This window comes from Nestor notabilis, unplaced genomic scaffold (genome assembly GCF_000696875.1).
Source record: "Nestor notabilis isolate BGI_N333 unplaced genomic scaffold, ASM69687v1 scaffold13130, whole genome shotgun sequence".
NCBI lineage: Eukaryota > Metazoa > Chordata > Aves > Psittaciformes > Psittacidae > Nestor > Nestor notabilis.
The window spans coordinates 1-20,603 of NW_009911632.1; the positions used below are offsets into that span (position 1 = coordinate 1).

The 20,603-nt window shown below is 40.8% G+C and overlaps 1 protein-coding gene across 1 annotated transcript; it reads left to right on the plus strand.

The window, feature by feature from the left end:
- Positions 1–409: 409 nt before the first annotated feature.
- On the plus strand, positions 410–19,883 carry ENTPD5 (ectonucleoside triphosphate diphosphohydrolase 5). Its single transcript, XM_010015737.1, is given in 15 exon segments — positions 410–527; positions 530–575; positions 4,010–4,287; positions 5,421–5,500; positions 7,474–7,617; positions 7,996–8,071; positions 9,586–9,621; positions 10,506–10,594; positions 13,253–13,332; positions 14,883–14,944; positions 16,161–16,262; positions 17,061–17,201; positions 17,533–17,589; positions 19,115–19,230; positions 19,416–19,883. Coding segments are annotated over 15 exon segments (1,512 nt in total). The 3' UTR covers positions 19,503–19,883.
- Positions 19,884–20,603: the final 720 nt, after the last annotated feature.

Here is a 20,603-nt window from a genome sequence, read left to right on the forward strand (position 1 = left end):
TATATCATAAATATTTCTAATTATTTTCTAATGGTTTTATTTATATACAAATATTTCCTAGTAGTGTTTTAGAAAATGGAAGGGAGGTTCTTGTATATCTTCCCCTCAGATCAGACAGATTCCTTTTTACGGGGAGATGCTCCTGTTCCTGTGGCTTAGGTTCTGCATATTCTTTTGTTAGAAATATTCAAGAGTGTGGGTGAGACTTTATTGTCTTGAAAATTACCAGTGTCTCTGTGTGTTCTGAGCTCCAAGTAAGGTTGTGTTCTGCTGCCTTAAGGTTTTTTATGATTGCTCTGGCATTGTTTTTGCTTACACTGTTTAAGGAGGGTTTGGTTGCAAGTTTAGGGATCTTCTGTTTCTCTTTTTCCTTTTTTTCCTATTCATGCTTCCAGTCTTGGCAGTCTCTATGCAGCATCCCAGTGTTTTTGGATTGCACACTTTGTGTAGCTCTGAAATCTTTATATTGGATATGATTCAACATTTTGGTTTGGTATCTAAAATCTGGCTTGTACCAGTGATATTTACATGTCGTCTTGGGACATAAGTGTTCTACCTTGTGTCACTGGACTCAGGCCAGTGCTGTTGAGGTCAATGTAATGTTTGTGTAAATGTTTTACTAACTTGTTGAACTTGGTTTAACTTTCAACTTCTTGAAGTTCGTCACATGTAATTATCTGAGCATGTTTCGCAGCTTGTATTGGGCAATGATAAACTCAAATTTGAATAAAGCAACTCGACTGATACTTTATTTGCCTCCATGACTTACAATTTGCCTGGCACAGACCACTCCTACTAGCTGAAAGCGAAGGTGAAGAAAAGAAGTGTAGGCACAGTGTCTCTTGTCACGGTGCTTTGAAGTGGTTTTCATTGGGAATCTCTGGAGTGGAATAGTTTTTGCTTCCATCCTGCTTCAGGTTTGTGCCTAATGTATTCATGGTGGATGTTGATTATAACTGCTTATTTATAAAGGCAGTAAACTGGAGCCTACTGATAGTGATCTGTGATTTTTACCTGCTGCACTGCTTGCTACCATTAATGAACTTGTGCTCATATTACTGTTACCCTGTTTTCTCCTTTCTGTTTGTTGTTCATTTTATCCATCTCTTGTATTCTCATAACAGCTAGGATTTTAAGTTGTTTGAGAGGAACTCTCTTGGAAACATTTTTCCTTCTTGGTAACTAGTCTCTTGTCTATCTCTAACCTAAATTTTTTCTTCCATTCTTTCTTCTGACCCTCTCTTTCCAAATTCATTTTCCATTGACATTTCTGTTACGCTCTCCCAATTTCTCTTGTCTCTGATTTCTTGCTCTCATCATCTATTTTTATGCTTCTTATGGACACTGTTTTGCTAGTGTGCTTGATTAAATGGTCTTCACCACTCATAAAAGAGAGCTAATGTGCTTTTTTCATTCTTAATGAGGATGAAGAAAAATAAAATCCCAAGGTTGTGTAGGGTTGGGGTTTTTTTGTCCTTATGAGCATAGCGGTGGAAAGAAAAAAAAAAAAGTTGAGAATGGAAAGTGTGAAGTGCTGGTGGATGTCTGAGAAGGGATAGAGGAAAGAAGCTTATTGAGGGGCTGCTTCCTGGAAGGCTAAGGCTCATCCACTAGTAGATCTTGCAAGAAAAGTATGTGTTAATGACGGTAGTTGCTCAGATATTTTGGGATCATCAGAGATGCTGAGGCTTGCATAAGTGTCACGTGAGGTTTGTAATAGGACTCTGCGGTTTATTCTTAAGGCAGGTGCTTGGGTTGTATTAGTGATGGTTCAGTAAGCAAAATCCTTACATTGCATGAGAATAACAACACGGAAGGTAGTACTCATTAATGTGGCTTATGTTCTGTTAAAACAGCACAGCTTCTTGGATTTTCAGTAGACCTCCTTGCTGCGATGAAGCAAACATGGGTAATGCCAGCTGCCTTTTAGTACAAATCCATAGCTATGAAGCTGTCAAATGGCTTAGCCCTTTTCATTAACTCTGTTCAGGATAGGAAGTTGTTACAGGTTAGAATTAAGTTTTTACTCATTTCCACATAAATGTGAATACTTTAGAAACTAACACAGTTGGAGTTGATCTGTCACAGAAAGGTGGCTGGGGTATTGCCTGTTTGTGGAATCATGAAGTCACTTCTCAGAGTGTGCTTCGAAGGTAGAGTGGGTCAAGAGCTTCTGCTTCTGCCTGCAGCACTCTGCATTTAGTAGGAACAAGAGGGCACAAATAAAGGTCACAGAGGACAGGCAAGGTTACCCTTCTGCAGGGGGCTGTGTGTTTTGTGGTCTAGAAATAGCTGAACACTTGAGCGAGTTAGTGAGACATTCGAGGAATGACCCAATGTGATGTTGTTTACTGAGTATGGATAAAAGTTAATCGCAATTTGCTGTAACTGGGGACAAAGGTGAAGGATGGAAACAGTAAGTCATGCAAGTCTGTATCTGGGATAAAAGGTAGTGGAGGATAAGTGAATTCTTTGGGTGTGGGAGAAGGTGTGTGGAAATAGAAGCTATGTCTGATTCACATAGAAAGGAAAGGAGAGGTTAGGAATTAGGAATGACTAAATGTAGAATAGAGATATCAAGCAAAGATTCTGAGAGAATGAACATAGTGGGGCTGAGCAGATCACTAAAATACAGTCAAATGTGAGGACTAAAAGTGGGTGAGGATATTGGGCAGAGCAGATAAACAGGCATATGAAGTAAAATGTTCAGTGTTGTTGTTGGTGGACAAATGTGTTACCAAGTGTCTGGAGAGTGATAAGGAGCTGTTTGCTCCGTCTGTATGCTGAGCACTCTGCGTGTGTGTCAGCACAGGTGATACTGCATATGGTGGGACATCTGGCCACATGCTCTTTTCTGCTGTTAAAATGCAAATAATAAAGATAGCTATATATTCTCCTCCCTTGTACTTGGGCACCTGATGAACCCTATCATTTCTGTGCCCATATCTTCTATTTATTAGCATTTCTTAGGAAAAATATATGCAAAGAGTTAAGTGTTAACAGAGAGGAGCTGTACTTGTATCTTGATATCCAATACTGCGTCACAGAAATTTGGGCCCTCAGCTTATTGAAGCTGTTGTTAGAAGTTGTGTAAGCAGTCTGAGTGCTCAGAGCAACTGGTCTGGGTGTGAGACTGTGGTGGGGTTTTGCTGGGTTTTTTCTAATTCTGAAAATGAAAACTATCTCAGGAGAAAATGATGAAAAGCTGAAATGAAGACAGAAAGGAAAAGTATGAAAAACACCAAGAGGCAGAGCCCAAGTGCACCGTACAGTTCAGTCCCTCTTGTGCAGCACAGGCTTTTCTTGGGTATGAGGATGCTGCTGGAAGGATGTGTCTTTGTATCCTCTGTGCGCTAATCTCTCCCAGCAGCTGTTCTTAGCCCAAAAAGAAATTCTCTTTGTTCGTGACTCTGAATAACGCTTGTGTTCTGCCACAGCATCCCAAGTGTGTAAATGTTAGGGTAGTGTGGTTTGCTCTGAGCTCCCCTTTGGTGATGCTTCTTTTTAGGTAACATCTGGGGTTTTTGGAGGTTGTTTGGAGGGACTTTAGATGCTGAGAACCTTTAAGCCAAACCAGAGAAAAATATTGTCTAAATAAAGACAAAACCAGAAGTACTGGGAAGCAAACTAACTCTTCTGCATTTGGGAACTCGAGAAACCTTTACTCTGATAGAACGCTTGGATGTAGTTGTAGCACTAAGTGCAGTAAGTCACATCTTCTGGAGGAAGTGTTGAAAAGCATCTAAAGGACAGAAAATATGTGTACAGACTGTTGTGGGGTTTGGGATTTTTGGGGGGAGGATTTTTTTTTTTCCAGTTTTTTGTGGCGGTGTTTTTGGTTGGGTTTTTTTTGTTGTTGTTGTTTGTGAGGGTTTTGTTTGGGTTTGGGTTGTTTTCTTTTATTGGGTTGGGAGTTTTTTCTGTGTTTTTATTTTTGTTTTTTTCCTAGAGACTTTTAAAGGAGAGACTTCTTGGTAATTTCCATTCATGATTTTCTTCTTCTCTACAGGACCTCCTGCAGCTCTGTGATTGCTGATCCGTGCTCGACTGCCTCAAGGGGTCCTGGCAAGATGGCTTCTTCCAGATTTCCCATCCTTTTAGCACTGGCATTTTCCTCTCTTTCCTTCGTTCTTTCCCATTTGAACAGAGAGATGTGGTTTCGAGATTTCTTTCCACCCAACATGTGCCCTATAAATGCCAAAGACAACACTTTTTATGGCATAATGTTTGATGCAGGAAGCACTGGAACCCGTATTCACATTTACACCTTTGTGCAGAAGAGCCCGGGTAAGACCCTGAGTGAATCTATCCACCTGGAGTATGTTGAGTTAGGTTCCAATTTCCAAAAAAAGGTTATTTTTTCCCAATGCAGTATTTGGGAACAGTTGAAGATTTCTACAGTTTGTCCTTGAAATGGTACTCTGGCGGATGATTATTGTCCATTTGTGATGGTGGTTTGCTGTGAAAATATGTTTTTTGTAGATCTTTTGAAATGCAAAGTTTAATTCTGAGTATACTGGAGAGTTCTGAATTTACAAGGATTTTCATCTATGTAGCTCTTTAGAGGAGTGTTTCACTAGTTGGAAAGAGACTTACATGTTGCATTACCTTGAATTATATCAACAGCACTGAAGGTTTGAGCCATTTCCAGGAGAACTGTGTGCAGATGCACCATGCTCCAGTGTATCTGCTTCTTACGTGGTGTGGAGGTATCCAAGTTGGCTGCACATGCAGCAGGATTAAAGAGGATGAATTAGCTTGGGTACAGTGAGTCAATAAATTGGCAAAGGTTGAAGGCAGGTTGATGGACTTGGCTAATAAGCCCTTCAGGGCCACACAAAATGCCTGTGTGGCTTCATGTGATTTCATCTGTAGTTTGGAAGGACTGGTACAATGTCCAGGCCTGATGGACTCAGCCTGACTTGTAATATGCAATAGTCCAGGGTAGCTTCTAGACCAAAGCTGCTGTAGGAGCAACGGTCACACTTTAGCTTAGTCAGTTCTGTTCTGTGTTTGTGAAATGAATGAGTCAGCTAATGGTTATCAGGAGTTAACTGTGTGTGTCTTAATATGAATTAGTATTGCACAATTAGCATGGGGTCAGAAAGGGAAAGAAATTTTATAAAGATAAGGCAACAGTCATGATACGTTGCTATAACTCATTGTAGTTCACAAATGCAAAATGAACATACTTCTAACAATGTGTTCTTAATAAATTGTGAACTTGGAGGATACAAGGGCAACATTTTATTAAATACATTTTTGAAGTTAAGGAGCAGTGCTTGTTTTAGGAGGCAAATAGAACTTTTGCCAGGGGAAATCAAGGATAGTCACTTTGCAGGGATTGCAGACAACCTGTTTGAAACTAAAGAAAAAGATTGAAGTTGTTGACTGTTCCATGTAATGTTTCATTTCTGCAGAAAACCTTCCAGAGTTGGAAGGGGAAATCTTTGAGTCTGTGAAGCCTGGTCTCTCTGCATATGCTGATCAGCCTGAAAAAGTAAGGCTCTCCTTCATTTCCTGTGAGTTGGTCTTGCTTCTGCTAATATCAGTTGAATGCTACCAAGCAGTTCAAGGAAAAATATGAATGTTCTCCTGCTGGCTCTCTAAACCTGTTGTTCTACTTTTGTGAGTTAATTTCTACCCAGCGAAATGGGAGCAGTTGTTTCACATATTTCATCAATGGAAAAACGACTTAATTAATTGCTCAAATACTATATATAACTACACTGTATGCCTTTGAGAATTTCAGAGACAAAGTGATTTGGGGGTTCTAGCAGCATCCATGTTCAATGTTTACTTCCCCTAAAGCTACCCCAGATATTAGTAAATATATAGTTCTGTCTCATTTACTAATAGTTTTCTCAGGTTTTCCTTCAGTTTGGAATCTTCAGTGCTGGTCAAAGTTCAAAATGGACATAGTTTGTTTTGATATGTCTAGTTTCGAAGAAAGGGGTTAAGACCGCGGGGGGTTCTTTTTTATTCATGTTACACTGAGGGTTCATTTCTCTGACTGCTAAAAATACTAAATTTTTGTGTGTATAGTGAGATCTACGGAAGTTATTTTCTGTTAATAAGTTATGGAGAGGGGAAGAATAAACATGCACTTAGCAGGTTAAGTCAGGCCTTAATATTTCTCCAGGTGTATTCTCTGCTTTTCTCATCAGACTTCCAATAATTTGTTTTGATTCTTTGCTGTTGTCTTCGGAACTATGGCTTAGAATCCAGTGCTCAGTGTAGGACTCATTTCAGTCATGATCAGTTCAAATATCTGATTACAGTTTTAGCTGAATAATAATTTATGTACAGGCAGTTACTCTTCTACTGCCTCAGGACTTTTGTTGTTTTGTTTATATACGGATCTTTTCAAAGCACATTTGGGCAGTTCCATCTTCCACAATCAGATGTATAAATTAATACATAAATTTATAATTTTAATAAGAAATTGAAGTTAGGTGCCACCCTCTTTATTTTCAAATGGGAGTGGTTGTGAATTCATGCACAATACACTCGTTCTATGCCTCTCTATTGGATCACGAGCCAGAAATGAGCAACAGAGTGGAGAGACCTAAAGTAGTCCTGCTGTTGTGATACAGAAGGCCAGTCCTGAGGTAAGCTGCCATTTTCCACATCCCCTGTGCTTTCACAAGCTAAAGGAGGTGCCAGTGAAATGACAGATTAGATACTCTATTTTGTGTGCTTTAGCAGTCTTGGAGTTGGGAGCTAGCACAGAGTTTCAGGTTCCTCATTTTGCTCAGTTGAATTCAGTGCTACAGGAATTTGAGTATGTGACTTTGTGGAAGAGTGAATGGCTTTTGGATTGTTTGGTGTTTTTTTTTAAACTTCTAAAACTTCACTAAATCATCTTGTTTGTTGGGCAGGAGAAGAGAAGAATTCACCTCAAAAGAAATTTGTTGACATTTCACAGGAGAATGTTTATTGCTAATGCCAAATTCTAATTATTAGAGCAGTGTAAATAATTGAGGGCCCAGCAGTGATGCCTGTACCTTATTATGTGGTAACCATTCTAGAGGTGGCATTTTAATTACACTGCTTGCTATGGACACACTTGGAATCTTATATTGCATTTACTGAAGTCTACAGACATTCCCCCTGACCTTGGTAATTTCGGTCTGTAATTGCACTACTTAGTTTCATCATACTGCAAGATGTTCAGGTTTGTCAGGTAATCAGTTCCCTCACCTCCCTCCATCCTTTCCAAAAAATACCTTCCACAAACAAGACATTTCTCTCACCTAAGATAGATCTCTGAATACACTTTTCCTTCCAATGCAGATAATCTCTTTAAGGTTCTAATAAGATGTCTAGCAGTTTTTATACTTATCTGGAGTGTGGGTGAGGTATCTTCAACTATTGAATACCAATTTCACTAGTGTTGAGGGGGAATTAGGAGGCCTATTTTCTGATAGCCTGTAGGAGGAAACTGTAAGAAAAACATCTTTGTTTTTTTAGGGTGCTGAAACTGTCAAAAGATTGCTGGACATGGCCATAGATGCTGTGCCACCTCATCTCTGGAAGAAGACCCCAGTAGTATTAAAAGCCACAGCTGGTCTACGTTTGCTGTCAGAGGAGAAAGCTCAGTCTTTGCTTTTGGAGGTAATACCAAGATCTTTTGAATGCACTAGTATTGCTCTCCCTGTTTCATCTTTTATGACTCAGTTCTCCATTATATTTAGCATAAGAGAATTTCAGCTGTGAAAAGTGACTGTAATCCCATGACAGCATGAAACTCACAGACTTTACAGACTTCCTTGTATGGTCCTGAAATCCTCTGTCTTGATGTGGATAGAAGACATGGGGCGAGAGACCTACAATACTTGTCTTGTTTTTCCCGGCCCTTGAAAGAGGAAGAATACTGTCTATTCCACATACCTGTCTTATTTTCTACTGCTGTGAAAAAAACTTCCTCTGTCACCCTCAAAGCAGAACAAGACTCTTAAGACCAAGGAATCTAATTATTATGTCTTTCTTTAGGTGAGAGAAGTCTTTGAGGAATCACCATTTCTCGTTCCAGAGGATAGTGTTAGCATCATGGACGGGTCTTATGAAGGTACATTTTAGAAGGAGGAAAAAGTGAAAGCAAAGAGAAATGGAGGGGGAGGGGAGAGAGTTGGGAGTGGATCTTATGAATGTGAGAGGAACAGAAAAATGGTCACTAAACCGAGGGGAAAAAATAGAAGGTTTCTAGCCCTGTTTGAAACAATGCAATCCTGCTTTTCCTAAGACGTAGTCATCTTTTAAACTACAAATGCAGATACACAGGAAGATTTATAAGATAGCTAGATAAAGGTTCATCTGAAACCTTCTGAGGTTCCAGCGCAGAACGTTATCTCAGAAAGAAGTATGCAGGCTAACTAGCTGAAGCCTACTCTTGGGAACTGATGGAAGAAGGATGGTGTCCAGCTCTGAAAGGCTACGTAACAATATATAGCAAGCTAGGAAACTTACAGAAAGTGCCTCCTAAATTCTGCAATGTCAACATTAAAAATAATCTAATATGATTAGCTCATCAATTTTCGGGTTAAAGTTGGAAGCATTTTGGCTATAAAGGAAAATAAAGGATAATTGGCAAGTATTAAAAAAATAGATAATAAAATGATACATTTTTAAAATACTCTGATGGGGAAATTGCAGCTAGTAAATTAGGAGAGGAAGTAACATAAGATACAAGAAAAGGTGAAATGTGTTGTAGGTTTGGAGTGAGTGATGATTTTGCGGTGCAGAACAATGTACTGTAACATTTTGGCTACATATCCAGACATACTACCTTGGGGAATAGGCAGGTAATAATCCCTCTGTATGGATGCTTAAACAACTAATAAATGGTCAGAATTTGCTCTTTAATATTTCTTCATATGGGCCAAGAGAAAGGGAGCAGTAACATAAAGTCTGCAAGTATTTGGCGAAGTGCAGTGCAAAGCATAGTTTTCCATTAGGAGTTAGAGGTATATTTGATAGCAGGGAGAAGTGTTGTATTGACAGGGACCAGGACCAATGAGGCATAACAGAGCACAGTGTAGGCTGCCAAGGTTAATTTAAAAATCCCACCTTTTGACTGTCACATGTTACCTATGTTTGGGTGACAACCATGCCAGTGTCAAGCAAGCTGCTGGAGTCAGAGTTGTTTGTGTTTTACTGGTTGCTATTCTGTCTGTAGTGTATTTACAGAAACCACAAGATTAAAACACAAAGTGGTGTGTATGCAGTTTTCGGATTAGGAATTGAAATGCTGGGGGGGAAGGAAGTGCCAAAGAAAACTTGGGCATTCTGTCAGCTCGTTCTTTGTATGTTGTTTGGATAATAGACATGATTTGTGAATACTGCAGTTACATGAATATTACAAACGTTTTACCTATCCCATCTCAGGAGATTTTAATGAATCAATAATGCATCGTATCGCTTAATTATAAGTTTGAATTAATCTCTGAAGTATGGGGTGGTTACATTAAGTTAGTAATAATTTTCAGGTACATAAATAATGTGGAGGGGTGGTAATGGTGGGCAGGAGATTGTAAGAGTATTCAGTGGTGACTTTTTTTTTTCTTTTTTCTTCACTCTTTGCAGGAATTTTAGCCTGGATCACTGTGAACTTTTTGACAGGTAGTTAATTCTGTATAACTTCTCTCTGAATATGAACTTGATTCTTTTCTGTGGAGGTGATCACCCTTAAGTTGCTCTGCCTTGGTTCCTGTGTCCTGCTTTTCCTTCCCACTGTGGCACCAGTGCTAAAGCAGTGAATTGTCCTGGGTAGACTCTTTTCCAGAGGGTGAGCCACACCTGTAGGAAGAAGGAAGCATCTTAATCCAGAAAGTGGCAGGATTTGCTCAGGACTGGGAGGCACTGGCAGGCTGGTTTCTCTAATGTAGGGGAGTGGTACTGCTAATCTGTTGGAAAGTGGGAAACAAGGTTTTACAGTGTTCTTCATCTCAGCCTGAACTATGCAGCTAAAATGGTGCAACTGGGAATGCACTGGTGCTTTAGCCCTAATGGCTCTAGGAAGTTCTGGGAACGCAATGTGGTGAAGAGAAAAGAAAATCAGTACTTTAGTAGGTACATGAGCGAGCAAAAAAGCAGCTCTAGGTGAAGAAAAATTGTAATAGTAATAGCTGGTTCTGCTCTTACTATTCTTCCTCTGCTGTTCTTAACCAGCTATATGGTGGTTACAGAATTTGTGTACTCTCCCTGACAGACTCCTGCAGAAGATGCTTTGTATCTTTTCAGGTTTTGCTGGATACCTAGAGATTTACTTGCTTTTGTCTCTTTGGAGGTGAAATTGGAATCAAAGAAGAAACTCCTGTGAATCTTTTTGTAATACGTTCTGCTTGCGTGCCTTTTCTCTACTGTTTCTGTCTTTGAAGGCCAGCTGAGCCCTCCTGTATTGCTGTCATACTGTGATGACTTGGCAACTGCCTGATTATACATGCAGTATCCACATTCTAGCATTTGTGCACTTGGGGCTGCTCTGAGCCTGATGTTGTTTGCAGGGCAGCTGTCAGGCCAGAACCAGCATACTGTTGGGACTCTGGACCTGGGAGGAGCCTCAACCCAGATCACCTTCCTGCCGCGGTTTGAGGTGAGCAGTGGTTCAGAGCATGTGGGTTGGGACTACATGGAGTGGAGCCCCAAGCACTGCTGTGCTCTCTGATACCGCTTTGTCAGCAGTGGCACAAGCAGAACATCTGTGTTGTACAGAACATCTGTATTTCTGTTCCGTTTGACATCAGCAGTTGGCTGACAGGCGCTTGCAAACAAAGGAGCCTACATTACAAGGAAATAGAAAGAAAGAAGGCAAATGGGTAAACCCAGAGAGAAACAGCCATTGTTTTCTAGACCCAGGCTGGGAAAGCAGATATTACTTTGTATTCAGTAAATGTAGGACATTTCCAGGGAGTATTCTTACTTATTAGAAGAAATTTAGGGTCTGCTCTGAGTTATCTTTTTGTTTTTAATATTTTTCATTCCAGTCTAATAACATCCTCACTAGATTTTGGAGGGCGGGGGAGTAGCAGGGTGGAGGGGGAGTGTTTCATGGGGCAAACATAATAGCACAGTCAGTCCTGTTTTCTTATCAGTTTCTTCTCATTTCCTTGGAGAATTCCTCTCTGTCTCTCAGTCCATCTCTGCTGTATTTGTCAGAAATTCTGTGGCTCTTTAGAAACAGATTGAACTGGGGCCCATGTCTAAAGTTTGCGTGGGAAAATTACACTGTGAGAAGGGCATTATAGCATTCTGTAACCTGGTATTGTGAAGTTGGTTTTTGTCACTCTTTCTGGAGGAGTCCTTTGTTTAACATTTTTTGTTTACAGAAACTGAGGTTCTTGAAGGGTGTTTGGTGACCACAAAACACATGTTTTTCATATCAGGATATTTTAATTCTGCAGTAGTGGGTCATGTTGAACCACAACGTGCAACCTTATCCTGCTCAGCAAAGCCTGAAGTACTCCAGGCTTGCCCTCTGTTTCATGTTGATAACACCTGCTGAAGTGGGCACTGGACCAACAGGAAAGGGCGTTGCATGTCAGGGTTCTGGAGAACAGATAGAGCTGCAGCTCTGGATTCAAACAAACTCCTTAGAGCCTTGCAGGAGAAGGCCTTGAGGGTTTGCTACTGACCAGGACCAATGGTGTGAATTTGTAGGGCAGTGTAGAGTTAAGGTTCATGTTGCCTGCTTGTACACTATGTCTGCTTCTCGCCTGTATTGTCAAGTGCACACAAAAAAGCTCATACATCGCTTAGTATGTCTCTGAAGAGGTTTTCCCATCTGACTGAATTAACAGGGATTTCCCCCTTTGATTTTCAGAGGATTTTTTCCCCTTCTTGTAGTCTGAGGTAGTCACGTTTCCTCTTGTATTAATTTTGAACAAAATACTGTAGTAGTAAGAGATTCATTAATGAAATACAGGTTACAAGCAAATGGAGGACATATGGTGGTAACTGCATGGAACTGTTTTTAAGCATTTACCATGCTTTTCATGGTATTATAGCCACAGGTATAAGCAACTGAAAACCAATCATTATCATTATGAAATTGTCAGTCTGGTGCCTGCCTCATTTAGGAAGAGGGTGTGGATTTCTACATTTTTGTGAAAGAAAAGCAGGAAAAAAGCTGGGTTTTTCTCCGAATTTTTTTTTATTATTATTTTATTTTTCTTCAGGGTCTCTCCTTTTTCAAAATCTTTGTGATGTGGGGTTTAGGAACATAACTCAAAATATGGCAGAGTCTGGGTGTGTTGGGCCAAGGATGTGACTGCCATTCCAATGAAAATCTATCTGAGGCACAAAACAAGTTTCTGTTTGTGTTTGTCCGGGAGAAATTCAAGCTGAGCAGGCTTCTGTGTAAGACACTGCACTCACTGGATGTGCTTACTTGAGTGGTGACTACAGGGACTCTGCAGGTTCAGTACTCTCTGAGATTCTGCTGCTTGGCCCAGAGTAACAGGGTGTCTGATATGAATGCACTGGGCCAAGAAGGAATGGGAGAATAAGGTCACTAGCAGAGGAAAGACAGAAACTGGGATTGAGATCTCTGGGACTGGAAACAAAGGAACAAAGTAGATGACTTCTGAAGTGGTTCAGATTTGCAAGAATGTGAAAGTTAGTCTGGCAAGAAGGTAGAGACTGAGTACTAGTGGGGTGCAGGTGCACACTGAGGGAAGACTATGAAAGGAAGAAAACAGGAGGTGGTGGGACAAGGGGTTAATTTAGAGAAAAGCACTTAAACCAGGAAGTAAAGCAGCCCTAAGTGTGGGAGTGAATGGTCACAGTGTTTCCTTGAGTACCAGCAAGACATTTAACATGATGAAAATGTGGCCTATACTTTATTTTGCATTTTTGATTCTTCTGAGTTCCTGAATTGAGGTGCCTCCTCTGACCTGCAAAAGTCATAGCATTTCTAGTGCAGATGACTTCGATGTGGACTCTGTGTATGTAGCTTAGCATGTAAGTACTCAAAAATTCAGGTATCCTGAATTAGGAAGTATTTTCATCCTGATCAGTTGCACTTCCCTATTATACACAAAAGTAACACAAAGATGCTTATAAGTGAACTCAGTGTTAGAAGCTGCAAATACTACAGGAGTGTGCACCATTGGAAAACTGTTCTTCGTTTTCAAAGCAGATCAGATGAGTGTGCAGTAAACCCTATGGGTATATCTGTGATACAACATCAAAGTTGATTATTCTTTATTGCATAATAGAAACTAAAAGATTTCTTCTCTCACTTAACTTTTAGGAAACTTTGAAGGAAACCCCTGGGGATTTTCTTACCTCATTTGAAATGTTTAATAGCACCTACAAGCTCTATACCCACAGGTGAGGAGCAAAAAGGCTGCTGTCTCCGCTGGGGAAATCAGTCTTTCTGCAGGCCCTGAGCTAACCACAAATGGCCATGTCATCTCGTTACCAGCTGTTGGAAACAGGACTTTATTCTAGTTTTCTTACCTGCTTGAAATGTTAGCAAAAGTTAGCAGAACATGACATTAGTTGACTGGAAACATTCCAGGATCATGGTTAATACCATTGCAAGGGAATATTAGTCTGTCAAAGGAAGAGGAAGCATTATGGGTCACTGTATTTAAGGAGAAGAATACTTATTACAAAAGCAAATTCTTATTATAAGCAAAAAGGTGGATATCAGGTCAGAACTAAACTTGGTCAGAGATCTGGAAGGAGGACATTCCTCAGGTTCCTTCCTTCCTTCCTAGTTCTTAGTTCAGAATCGCACATCTCATCAGCAACTGGACAAAAAGTAAAACCTAGACTGATGCAAACCAAAGAGACGGCCACAGGCAGCTGTTACAGACCACAAAGCACAGCAGATTCTTGAGCCAATTGGAGTGGTTACTTGACCTGGAATAATACAGTTGTGCTCACAACATTAAGCTGGCAAGTTTGTGAGATGTCTGCAGTGAAATCCAGAAAGTTTATCTGCATGACTTGCAGTCCAATGAGAACTCGACCATGTATAATAGAGTTGATCTCAGCCCATTACTAGTGGGGTAAAGATTATCATCCCAGTCAGTTATGGAATATGCTTACTTGACAGCCACACTGGTTTAATAGTCCTCCTCTCCTCCTGCTTACATTTACTCATGTAACTGATTACTGTATTCACCAGTACAGTCCTTTAGATCATTTAAAATAATTGGGATTGAAAATCATCTGCTATAAAATGAGGGAGCTTGAGGTTAGTTTAACTCTGATTATTCTGTAAGTGTTTGTATTGACATGACTAAAGGGATGAGTAGATAAACACAGAGGTGGGAATGAAAGGCCACAGGTTTTTAATCTATCTGTGTTGCTGAAGCCAGAAACGTGTAATGACATTCTCATAAATGCTGTTCACATCCTGGCTTGTAATGAATGCACCAGTAATTTGTGGAGTCAAACAGAGGTGAATTTCACACAAAGGAACAGCTTCCATTTAGTAGGAGGTTCTACAGTTCTCCTGTTAGTTCTGCCTTTAGAGCACATAGTGTGTCTTACGTGTGTGACGTAAGAATCACCATCCTATTCCCCATGCACTCCTCACATACCCTTCTTTCTCCCTCATTCTTAAGATTGTGCATTTTTGCTTTTCATTAATGTCTTGTAGAAATGTCACATCAACTGTAACCACTTTCTGCAGTTTTAGATTTACCCATTTTACAGCTTTTTGTAATTCTTGGGTTTGTGTTGTTCTTTTGTTACTTGGAATTTTTTTAGCAAAGGGAACTCTCTGTTATAGGGAGGGGAGACTTGTGGGAAACAGTGGAAAGAAATGTGTTTTGGGTGTTCTAGGATTTAGGAAAAGGCTATGGGTGGTGTCAGCATGCCAGATGTACAAGAATTAGAACTGTAATGTCTGTGTTTGTTGTTTGCAGCTATTTGGGCTTTGGACTAAAAGCTGCCAGACTAGCAACTCTTGGAGCTTTGGATGTGGAAGGTATGTTCATATGATAAAATATCCAAGATTTTTGAAGAGATGATTAGACTTAGTCTTGTCCCAACAGCCCATTTCTTGTGCCTTCCCTTCTATATGTTGTGCTTTTCTATGTTTTCACTGGTATAGATCTGTCCAGAAACAGGCTACTGCTTGATAAGGAGTTGTCTTGAGAGACAGCTGCTGTTCCCTATTTCCAGGTTCAGCCAGCAGTGAGACCAAGTACAAATTCCAGAAATGCACATGTGGGGGGATATAAACACCATTTAGACACTGCCAGCCACAAATCCACAGCTTTACAAGCATCCACAGAAAAATAAACAGCATGAACAGATCCTTTTCCTAAGATTGCTGCTTAGGCCAAACCCACTTTGTAGGTTTCTCTGGTATTGATCTGGTCCACTGTGTTCCCCCAGACCTCCTGCTGTATTCACTGATTAGTCTAGCTTGAAGTCCACAGGCATATCACACTCACTAACCTGAGTGCATACTTGCATTCCTGAGTCTCTCCAGTCTTTGCCCCAGATTTTAAATCCTTCCAGAAAACATACTGACCAGCTGCCTTATTATATGACTGCCTATCGTCCTATTTTCCCACACTTGCACTTCCCTGATCCCCCACTTTTTTAACCTTCCCCTAAACATCCCATATTAAATTTTGCAGTCCTACAATCCCCTCAACCATTCTGTAAGAAGTTTGCTTTTTCTGTGAGACCTGTGCTGACCGTAAGAATCATGTTTTCCTCTTACCACTTAACAGTATTTCTGGAAGAACCTTCAAGAGTACATTCAGTGGATCCTATAGTGGCCACTGATCAGTGTCTTAAAAGTTTTTGTCTCCATTGCTCGGTTGCTTTCTCTCTGTTACCTGCTCTTTGTTAGGGTTCGTGTGTCTGTGTGTTTAATTTATTACCTCTCGTTTCTTGTCTTCTGTGACGAACCACCATTATCCAGATATCCCTGTGCCATTTATCTCATTAACAAATGACAAGCCCAGCTGCTTTGCAGCTTGCAGGACAAAACGGACACAACTTTTGCAGGCTGAGACTGGTCCTTAATTCATAATCAGTTCGTGCAGCATCCATCAATTCAGACTTCCATACTTCTATTTGAAGACCTTAATGAAGATTGTTCAGCCTTTTCTTTCTGGTTCTGCATACTGATCAATGACTGTGTTTAATTTTATCCTCTCTGAGTCTCCTCTCTGGTTTCTTTCCAGCTGTGGATGGACAAATGTTCCGCAGTTCTTGTTTGCCAAAGCAGCTGGAGGCAGAGTGGCACTTTGGGGGAGTGAAATACCGGTATGGTGGCAACAAAGAAGGTAAATTAAGGAGACTTGTTGCTTCTTGTAAGATCAGTCTTGTCTCCAGAATCTGAGTTTTTCTTTGGCAAATACCTTGGATTATGAAGGATACCTGTCCAATCATAGATGTGGACTTTTGACAGAGCCAAAGAAAACTCTGAAGATGTAACAATCTCTTACTGTAAATGCTACCTTTATAGGAAATGTTAAGAGTTACTTGTGCAAGTGAGAGAGGTTTTTCTGAGGCATTGAGCTAAGTATACCCTGGCTGTGTTAGGGTACAAAAACTGGTAGGCCAAAGTGTATCATAGAACCATAGAATACTTTGGATTGGAAGGGACCTCTAAAGGTCATCAGGTTGCCCAAAGAGGTGGTAGATGCCCTGTCCCTGGAGACATTCAACGCCAGGCTGGATGTGCTTCTGGGCAACCTGATCTAGTTGAAGATGTCCCTGCTCATTGCAGGGGGCTTGGAACTAGATGATCTTTAAGGTCCCTTCCAACCCAAACCATTCTATAATTCTATGACCGCAGAACAATGGGAGTTTTGCTTCATGTGGAGGAAGCTTTTTATGCACCTACACTAGTTTGTGCATATTTCTATGATCTGCTATAATTAGTTCCTCTTGATAATGGTGATTTAGAGTCCTTGCCTACATGCAGGTGCTACACTGGATTACAGAGAGATATCTAAGCTTTTCTTACTTCTGCTGGTGCTTTAATCTCTGCTTTTTCCCTTTTTCATCCTATTGCCACTGATTCTTCCATCTGCTGGATATGCCTCTTTGGCTCACCCCGTCTGTGTTTTTCCTGACAGGAGAAACAGGATTCAAGCCTTGCTACTTGGAAGTACTCAAGGTTGTCAAAGGGAAACTGCACCAACCAGATGAGATTCGTGGACGTTCCTTCTATGCTTTCTCCTATTACTATGATCGAGCAGTTGATACCAACCTAATAGGTAAATTGGTTTGGGATAATCTACTATTTGTGAGCATGTCTATCAGAACCTAGACAGAAGAACCCTGGAGGCTGGAGCCCTGGGGAGCAGGGAAAAGGAATGGTGTTGAGAAAGGAAACACACAAAATGCCTTCAGGGAATGAACATATATCCATCAGTGCAGTTTGATGTTCAGAGTTCAACTCCAGTTGTACTTGCAGCTCTACCTTCTTTTACTAACGGATCTCACTCCTAGCCCAGCACCACTGAGTTCCGCTCTAGGGTCAACTTAGATACACAACGCAAATACTTTCAGGTCTATGATGATGTTTTCTCATCTCTTCCTTTTCAGATTATGAACAGGGAGGTGTTTTGGAAGTGAGAGATTTTGAGAGAAAAGCTGAAGAAGGTAAGTGTCACAAGACTTGGGAAACTGGTGTGGATGAGAAATAACAAAAATATGAATGTATAGGCAATACATGTGTGAGTTTGAAAAAAAAAAGAATGTCTATTTAACTTCTATTCCATTTTTATTCCACTTGCACCTTCCATGTTCTGTTACTTGTATCACCTTTTATTAGCCAACACTTGCACCTGTTGCAGAAGTACTGATAGAGCAGTGAGGGGAAACAAAGTATTAGCAGCTTTGCAGTTCTGTTCAGGAGAGGAGGGAGATCATAAATGCCAGTACAAAAGAAAGTGAATTTGCTGCTATCAAGAGCTCCTAACAAACTGCAACAACATGAGGTTAGGAGAGTGCCGACTTCTATGTCTGTCACCTTAAAGCCTTTTTAATCTCAAACAAAATGGAGGGAGAGAGTAGAGGCTGGTTGAGTCTGAGTCTCTTCTGCATTCCTTTCCCTCCTCCCTAGCTTTTTTCCTGAATACTTATTCTAGTTTTGTACCTCCTCCTGTGAAAAAAGAGCTGCCACCTTGCCATGCAACTGATGGCTAAGAGGAAGACATTATCTCTGAGTTGGGATCATCATCATGATGATTAGTATGCTGTATTTTTCACCAGAAGGTGCTTAATTAAGTAGTTCAGGACTGACTTTTCTCTAAAATAGATATTTTTTCAGTTAATCTCCCTGGAAAGTCAAGATGGTTTTGAATAGGGGAATTAGGCTTTAAAGCTTGAGCATGTGTTGGTTGTTTTTTTTCTCCCTGTACACTGAGAGAGCTTATTTCCAGAGATGCAGCTTTTATCTAACACCATCAAATCATTTATTTAGCTTTAGAACATCATATCAGTTCTGTGATCCTAAATTAACATTCTTCTTTCTCATCTCAATAGTAGGAGGATGCTGCTTATCAACTGCTATAAAGAAGGGAACTCTGCTCTTGATGCTTGTAGAACAGGGCAGTAACAGTAGGTCTAGAAGGCAACTCCTAATGTAAATCCATTTCCCAGTCACAGTCACCCTTACTAGGGAATCTTGACTTAACTATAGCAAGGCAGTGGTTGGTTGGGCAATAGCCTCTTCCATATCCTTGGGCATGTATGGTTGGAAAAAAATAAAAGAAGCTGCCATCCTAGAAGATAGAGTCTGTTACTGGAGCCATCCTTGGAAAGTAGGCAAGGCAAGCACATGATCCTCTGTTCTTGAAAGAGTAAGTAATCTGCCAGCTCCCTGCCAGTTACCAATTAAGCAGAGATTCAGACTCCAGAAGAGCTATGTGGATGATGTTGCTGAAATAGAAGATGTACTTCCAACGGAGTTAAGAGGAACTGGAAGTACTGTCTGGTTATTCACCAGCGTTACAGAACAGCTGTGTAACACGTACCATGTGTCCTATGTACCTGTTAATAGAACTGGGTGGCTTGTTTGAGCTGGTTTTGGCTTGAGGTCAGTTCAAATGTACAGTATGGATAAAAGCTCTTATTTTGCTGAGATCTGAGATCCCCCCTTTTTTTTTCTTTTTCCTTTCTCCAGTCTGTGATAACATGGAGAGGTACAACTCAGCTACTCCTTTCCTCTGCATGGATCTCGCATACATCACTGCTTTGCTAAAGGAAGGATTTGGATTTAGGGACAACACACTCTTACAGGTGAGAAAACTGTTAAATCCCAAAGCCAGCTTTTTAGTCTCTGTATCAATCAACATGCATTAGCTGATTTGTCTGGCTAATTATCCAGTGAGTCTTTCCAGGGTTGCTGTATGTAGTTGCTGTCATCTGTGCAACATACTAGTCTAGAGAACTGTCAGGAACAACTTCTTTTTCTTCCTTTGTAGTTAACAAAGAAAGTGAACAACATAGAGACAAGCTGGACTTTGGGAGCTACCTTTCACCTACTGCAGTCGCTAGGAATCACTTACTGAGCTGTGACATTCCTGTGGACTACAGCATTTCTGAAAGGCTGAGAAAGCAATTGAAACCTCCAGGTACATTGTTCAGCTGGAGCTGGTCACAGAGCAGAACATGGACCAAAGCTATAGAACAGATCTTCAGGCCAGACTGACATCATGCATAATGAGAGTTGCTACAGTATGATTTATAATTGTGATTGCCATAAGTGATCCAGAATCTACCTTCTGAAAGCCAAGAGGCCTAAACTCCAGCAAAGTATGGCAAGGGGCTCAAAGACAGCTTTCACCAGCACCTTTGTATAGCCTCCCATTGCTAGAAGCACAGAGTACCTGGCATGTGGTGGCAGACCACAGACACGTGGCTTCCCATTCCCCTTTTATTTTAAACATACATAACTTAAGTTTGCTTGTGAGATTTTAAATACAGAAATTACAGGTGGCATCAGCAGTCATTCAGAGAACAGTGAGCAACTCTGGATGCTGCCAGCCTCCCCATTCCAAGTACCCAGCTGTTAGCTTAGATAATATGTTGCAAGAAGACTCCAGTCTTTCAAGAAGGGGTCTGCTGTAAGTGCACTTTGGGCATCATTTTGGGAAAGGTGTGGGCTAAAGCACAGGTTGTAACTTACTGTGCATTTATTTGGACAGCAGTCATTTCCTGAGCAGAATGTGAGCCCAGTCCCTTTTTGCTGCCTTTTTCAAGCCTGTGCAGCTGTACTGTGCATGTGGCTACCAGACCTGATAATTCATTTAGCGCGTAGTCATAACATAGAGTTGTGCTGGTACAACCAGGCAGCAGTGCCAGCTATTTAAATTCCACTGCCAAAAGAAATATTTGTCACATTACACCCACAAGGAAATGAAGGGTGCAGTCAGATGAAAGGGCTGATCTGATAGCTCACTTTGCAGTGAGAGGCAGTTCTACTTCTCTGCTCTCAGCAAGGTACTCCCACAGCTTTCCTTCCTCTGATGCTGGTGCTCCTCTGGTTCCTTGAGGATTGGATTCCCAACACCAAACATGAGTTAAATCAGATCACTAAAGGGTCACGTCTGGGGCTAGCACACTGGAAAGAGGCATTGCAAAGCCTGGAGAGACCTGCTGGGCCAGCAAGC